Source organism: Rosa chinensis, chromosome 5 (genome assembly GCF_002994745.2).
Source record: "Rosa chinensis cultivar Old Blush chromosome 5, RchiOBHm-V2, whole genome shotgun sequence".
NCBI lineage: Eukaryota > Viridiplantae > Streptophyta > Magnoliopsida > Rosales > Rosaceae > Rosa > Rosa chinensis.
This window is the reverse complement of record NC_037092.1, coordinates 39,140,798-39,147,947: the sequence shown is the minus strand read 5'-3', so window position 1 is coordinate 39,147,947 and position 7,150 is coordinate 39,140,798. Positions and strand designations below refer to the sequence as shown.

The 7,150-nt window shown below is 34.7% G+C and overlaps 1 protein-coding gene across 1 annotated transcript; it reads left to right on the top strand.

Annotated features, from left to right (window-relative positions):
- Window positions 1-1,723: 1,723 nt before the first annotated feature.
- LOC112201510 (fatty acyl-CoA reductase 3) lies at window positions 1,724-6,918 on the top strand. Its single transcript, XM_024342394.2, has 10 exons — window positions 1,724-2,113; window positions 2,811-2,914; window positions 3,040-3,242; window positions 4,082-4,182; window positions 4,762-4,957; window positions 5,085-5,246; window positions 5,497-5,578; window positions 5,725-5,991; window positions 6,331-6,458; window positions 6,553-6,918. Exons 1-10 carry the CDS (start codon window positions 2,035-2,037, stop codon window positions 6,710-6,712), a joined length of 1,482 nt encoding a protein of 493 aa, XP_024198162.1. The 5' UTR covers window positions 1,724-2,034; the 3' UTR covers window positions 6,713-6,918.
- The last annotated feature ends 232 nt before the right edge of the window (window positions 6,919-7,150 follow it).

Sequence of the window (7,150 nt, the reverse complement as noted above, 5' to 3'; positions counted from 1 at the left end):
TTTCCCACTTAAAAACTGATACCGGAAGAGAAGAATTATACACATAACACCACCTCGGTTCCAGATAAAAATTAAATATAGGAACCGAAACCGAACTGGGTACTATCATAAGGAACCGAACCGAATAAAAAACAACTAAATGAAAAGAGAAAACCGACCCGAACCGACCAATTCGGATCGGTTTTTTACACTGTAAAACCGAAAACCGAACCCGGTTCAGTTCAATTTGGTTTTTTTTGTTTCGGTATGGTTATTTTCGGTTTCAATTCGGCTTTCGGCTCAGTGTTTTTCAGTTTTCGGTCTAGTAAGCCCACCTCTAGTGCCATCTGATTCTTTACCTCCTATTCCCTCTATTGATTTACGTTAGTATGGATACCATTGAGTTATTTAATGAATGTTTGATGCTATTGACCCTACTACAGTTAGACTGTCCCCTACTTCACAACTTCATTATGCTTTTATCAACCAATATGGATCTTTCATTTTCTTCTTAATCAAAAAAAAAAAAATCAAGAAAATGAGATGGCTCCACTAAGTTTGATTGGGCCTCCATATCCCTCACCTTCCACTTTTCTAGGGAGAGGAAAGTGAAATTAGAGTCAGTACGACTCCAAAAAACAAATATCAACCTAACCAGTATAGTTATGAAGTTATCTAAAACTATCTTTTTTTTAATCAAGCTTTTGGAGCAGAAATAATATATTCATCACAAGTCAGAATAGGTCGTTACATACCCTTTCGCTGTCATTTAAGAACATAGGCAAACAAGAAGATGGTGGTAGTATCTACAATAATACATAGAAATAGACATACTCATTATACATTCAATACGTAAAAATAATACCAAGGAAGTTATCTAAAACTATCAGTAACAGTTAATTCAATTTTACGATGACCAACTCTTTTATATTTAATTGATACTGTGATTCGACTTTCGAATTTCTAATTATATTAATTTCTCGTAGATCCGATTTGATTTTTATTATAACACTACGAAATGAAAGATCTTAAGAAAGTAATAACAAAGTACAAACATGTTTGTCCGGACTCATCTGAACGGTCCTAGACACAAGCAACAATCCGATTAAATAAACACTTGCGTGGACCATTTGATATACACTGTACATTAATCAGTGTACGTAGCACATATTGCGTTGTTCCTTTCACCATTTATTGACTCTTAAGTATTGCAGAAGGATGAAATGATACAACTCCGACAAAAAGTGAGCCAATAGCCATCAGAGACTTGATGAAATTAATTGGGAAGCAAATCTTATTCATACTATAGCAATATAACTATATCCTTTGTTGAAGGGTCGCATTCGAATTATATACCTAGGCAATGGAAACTTATGAGTTGAGAAATGAAATCAAGAAATTCTTGAGGTTGAGTGACTTGGAGTGTTCAGCTTTTCTCTCGTCGGCTGAAAAGAATCAATATTTTGCTAGGTTGCTTATGAAGATGATAGATAAAATCTAGGGGTTAAACGACATGAGGAGATCAGATACAGAGCGTCATGGACATGCCCACACATCTGAATATTGAGAAACAATATTCTTATAGGTAACCATCGATCTTCCGAAATGGTTTAACCACAAAAGTCAGCTAGCTAGCCAGCTCTATCTACCCGTACAGATAATATTGTTGGGCATTTAAATTCAAATGTACGTGTATCTACTTTTCTGCTTTGCAGGAATAGCATGAATCATTGTCCTTATTTTTAGGCTTAAATGCGGGATAGATATCCGAATAAAAGGAGAGAAAGAAAAGAATGAATAAGTGAGACGGTGTTCGGCCTCTTCTTGACATATCGAAATAAGAAGAATGTTTTCTTTGATTTAACCCAACTTGTGAATGAATCCAAAGAAATAGAGCATCTAAGTTTTAGTTTAAGAGCCACACTCAACCAAGACTTCAGTACTCCTTCACTATAAGATTTAGTTTTACCACAGAGCAAGACACTCCAGTTTATTAGACTTCCCTTGCTTGATCTCTCTCTAGCTAGCCCTGAGTTTTTAGCACTCTTTTCTACAATGGAGTCGGCGAGCATACTCCGATATCTGGAGGGCAAGACCATCTTAGTTACCGGAGGTACCGGCTTCCTTGGAATGGGTAAGTACTGTCGCTCTCTTAATAGTAATTACCTTAATTTGTGCATGCATGAAGTAGTATGGTAAACTTGGCCTGATGAGGGACATAATAAGCCAATGATTTGAATCTGCAAGCTGTAAATGTCGGCAGCTGGGTTTAATAAACATGTCCTACTTCATTCTAGTATTGATTAAAACGTCCGAACGCGCTTACGGCTGTCATCAAGATTGGTTCTAATATATTTTGGAACAGAACAAGAAAAAAAAAAGCAAAAAAAAAGGCAGAAACAGAGTTTTGGTCATTCATAAACCCAAACTAAGCCGTCGAAAATTTTCGAAGAAACCATCCAAAATCGACCAAACAGTACTTCCCTCTCTACACTCCCAATTTATGTTCTTGATTTAATATGGGGAGGGATAGCATAATATTATATCTACGTAATAAGATAATTCTGATTACTGAAGCCACTGCGCTTCCTTGGAATGGTAGTCTGTGTGTGTGTGTATCTGCACAGTAAGACAATTTTGGTTACTGGAGCCACTGGCTTCCTTGGATGGATCTCTCTCTCTCTGCACAATAAGACAATTTTGATTACTTTCTTTTTTAGCCACCGGCTTCCTTGGAATGCGTCTCTCTCTCATAATAATGAGCAATCTTTTTTGTTTTTGTTTTTTGGTCTGAAATGACAATAAGCAAGTTAACTTGTGGATGAACGCAGTGTTTTTGGAGAAAATACTCAGAGTTCAACCAGATGTGAAAAAGATCTACCTTCTTTTAAGATCCTCCGACGCCAAGTCAGCCACAAAGCGCATGAACAATGAGGTTTTAATAACTACTCAAAGAACAATTACACTTTCGTTTTCATGTCACTTTGTAGTGACGTACGGTAATTACTTATTTTCAATTTACTGACTGGCCCTGTTTGCAATATAATATGGGTTATAAAGATCATAGGGAAGGAGTTGTTCAGAGTTTTGAGGGAAAAATGCGGCGCAGATTTTGAATCCTTCATTTCAGAAAAAGTTGTTGCTTTGCCAGGAGACGTCACTTCTGAAAACCTCGGAATCAAAGAATTGAAACAGAGGGAGCAAATGTGCAGTGAAATAGAAATAGTATTTAACTGTGCAGCCACCACAAACTTTGACGAAAGGTAACACCAATTTAGTGTGGAAGAGCCTTGTATATAACCCCACGTATATATATACTCTAAAATGAGTGGTTGTGATTATTAAAATACACTCTAAAAATAAAAGCATTTTCACTGTAAGAGTTTAAGTACGTCATCTCACGATCCTCCATATATATATATATATGTGTGTGTGTGTGTGTGTGTGTGTAGGGCTCTTTCACACTAAGGGCCCTCTATATATATATATATATATGTGTGTGGGTGTGGGTGTGGGTGTGTATATGGCTCTTCTAGTGCGAGATCCTTTTTTTTTTGCCAATTTAAGGGATAGCTTATTAGATAGAATTTTCGGTCACATATTAGGATCTCGACCGTTCAATTTTTAGTTTCCTATGAGTAGATCAATTCTGCAAATTTTCAACAAAATTGATAGTCATTTGCATATTCATAATAGTAATTTACTAATTATGAACACGAACAGTTTAGGTTGGACAAATTTGGTTCATCCATTGATTTAATCTACTTCGAATCTTAACGGTAACCAATTTTGCTGAAAATTTGTAGAAGTGATATACTCATGTAAACCTACAAACTAAACAGTGGAGATGTTGATATGTACGTGACTGAAGAGTTTGTCTAATAATCGATCCCTCAAATTGGCCAAGAAAAGAGATCCCTTAGTGGAATGGCCCTCACACACTCACATAATTAGATCAGTGATCCATAACTAGGTTCCGTTGTAAACCTAATTGATTACTTCCAATTACGTAAATTAATAGTTCAATCTGCAGTCTAGGGCATTATATCTACTTTTAATTAACATCTTACAACTTAATTAACATCTTACTTTGTTTATGTAGGTATGATATCGCCCTGGACGTCAACACATTTGGAGTGCTGCATGCGACGAACTTTGCAAAGAAATGCTTAAAACTAGAGATGTTTCTCCACGTATCAACTGGTTGGTTTGGTTTATTCTTTTATGTCATTTTAAATAAATTGTGCTTACATCATATAGACAAAAAAAAAAAATTATAAGATGTTGTGACCTAGTAATCTAACACTTCATTATCTTCATTTTTTTTCATGTTTTATGTAAAGGTTAGGTAAGAATTTATATGTTGTCAAAATACTATATCCAATCAATTTGGACACTTATCTAAGTCTGTTATATATATACATCTCACATTGTAGTTCATATTCTAGGAAAATTCTAATGGTGATATTTAGAAGAAAGAAAAACGACTCTGATTAGTACGAACTTAATATAAAAGATAATAAACAGTTAAAATGGGCGTTGTATCCGAACTGATTGAACAAGAGTATTGTCCAACCTTTTTCTAGCGAGGACAGCAAAGCTTATATTGTTTTGAAAAAAAAGGAAGAGAGAACTAATTAGAACTACGTCCATAAAAAATATCGTCGATTAGATTTTCAGTATTCTTCTAAGTTTCATCGTTATTCATTATTACCTCAGTCTTTTAGTGTTAGTGTGTATGGATCGAATTCCTTTACTGATCAATGGTAATATTGTTTCCAGCTTATGTATGTGGCGAGAGGGGTGGATACTTACTGGAAGACTCATCTTCGATGGATGAAATGGTGAAGGAGATGACTAAATTTGATTTTGAAGCAGTGGAAAAGAAACTGGTGAAGGAGAAATTGAATGAACTAAAAGCACAAGATGCTTCACAAGAAGTTATTACAAACACAATGAAGGATTTCGGCATTGAAAGGTTTTTCAGCATCCATAATTTAACTCTCTAAAAACTAATCTCACCTATTCTCTTTTGTATTAATATAATAATAATTGTTAGGACTTCTCTAATTGTTGTTGCTTTTGCTTTAAAAAAAAATTATTAGGGCTAAAGTGTATGGATGGCCAAACACTTATGTATTTACGAAAGCGATGGGAGAAATATTTCTCGGACGCTTAAAAGAAAATCTACCTCTTGTCATTATACGTCCAACAGTGGTTACTAGTACTTACAAGGAACCATTTCCAGGTTGGATTCAAGGATTCAGGTAATTAATAAGCTATATAGAAAATGGCATTTCCAGTCTCTTTTCTTGCAAACTAGACCTCTATCTCCTTTTTGTCATGCATATATCCATTGGAAAAACAGTCATGTAAGAAGAAAAAGGAGAATGTAGTATGCAAATATAAGAGTGTCAATTTCATTCCACAGTAATTAAGTGTGGTCAATTTATTGCAATCATTTTGTCATTTTGACTAGCTCATGTGTGGTATATACTCAATGTCGATGTTTTACAGAACCATTGATAGCGTAATTGCTAGTTATTATAAAGGGAAGCTCCCATGCTTACTCGTCGATCCCATGATAGTATTTGATATGGTGAGTTTTCCAAATAAACAATTTAAAAATTATTATCGACCAGAGTGTTATTTTTTTCTTTTGTCTATGAGGTAGCCATCATATATATATGATGGTTTCTTTGTATGTAAAACCTAAAGGGAACGGTTAAATTTGAAAATGTGCAGATTCCGGTGGACATGGTGGTGAATTCAATAATTGCAGCAATGGCAGTGAATGCAAATAAATATTCAAGCATCATATATCATGTAGGAACCTCACTGAGAAATCCTATAAAATTTTGTGATATTCATGATATAGTGTTCAAATACTGCACTGAGAATCCATGGATTAACAAGGATGGAACCATTGTTAAGGCTGGCAAGTTTACAATGTTCAAGACTATGGCTAGCTTTCACATGTACATGCAAATTCGCTACATGCTACCTTTGCAGGTTTGTTTGTTCCCCTTCCTCTTCTTGATGGGAACTAGAGAGAGTAAAACGAAAGTAATAACTGACCTACAATGACAGTCAATAATGTCACTTTACAAAGTTATTCTGCACTAGGAAGCTAATATTTCATTAATGACTTACATTCGCACCAAAAAAAAAAAAAAAGGGAAGAAAAGTTCAGAATGATTTTCTACAGGGAGCAATAATAACATTTTCACATATAAAGGAATATAATAGGATTAACAACTGAGAATCACTATCTATGCGCAAATTGCATTTATATAGCAGTCTTGAGATTATGTCGCTTCAATTCTTATTTTATTTGTTACTCATTTGAAGGGATTAAGGCTGGTGAATATGGCATTTGGCCAATATTTTCAAGAATTGTATGTGAACTATGATCGTAAACTCAGATTGGTGATGCGCTTGGTAGAGCTATACAAACCTTACATGTTTTTCAAGGGCATGTACGTATTCTTTATTCAATTTAATTCCTTGATTGATTAAACAATGTTGAATTTTTCAATTCTACTCACAATGTACTACATGTTCTACTTGTAGTTTTGACGACACCAATTCAGAGGAATTACAAAGGATAACAATTGAGAGTTACAAAGATGCAGAAATGTTCAAGTTTGATCCCAAATGCATTGATTGGGCAGACTACATTTCGAAAACTCATGTTCCTGGCCTTCGAAAACATGTTATGCTCAAAAAATAATTTGGGAGAATCATATTATTACGTACTAGTAAGAGTGTCTGAACATTTAATTTGTATTGTTGTCTACTCAACTTTTTACGTGATGAAGTCCGTGAGTAATTGTGATTGTATGGTCATATGTATTTGGCTACTTGAGGACAACAGATGTGGCCAATGTTTGAGTTCTAGTAATTATTAATAATATAGCTCATCTGAGCTTGCATCAAGATATTTGCCTTTTAATGATCTAGCCTATCTTGCGATAACAAGTACTCTCACATAAAATAATTTCCTCAACTTTCCCAAAAAAAAAAAAAATTGAGTTGAAAAGGTATGGTCATCCATTATTCAATTTAATTCAGCACAGTACAATAACGATACACCCATAAGGATCGTCAAAAAGAGAAGTTACGCACAATATACTACCTAGCATATTCCTAGCACATTCCTAAATGCTAC

Bases quoted from the DNA above. Each gene is read 5' to 3' on its own strand.
- LOC112201510 (XM_024342394.2), top strand. From the start codon at position 2,035: ATGGAGTCGGCGAGCATACTCCGATATCTGGAGGGCAAGACCATCTTA. The intron at 3,243-4,081 runs GTAACACCAATT...TTGTTTATGTAG, and splicing joins ACCACAAACTTTGACGAAAG to GTATGATATCGCCCTGGACG. The intron at 6,459-6,552 runs GTACGTATTCTT...TTCTACTTGTAG, and splicing joins TACATGTTTTTCAAGGGCAT to TTTTGACGACACCAATTCAG.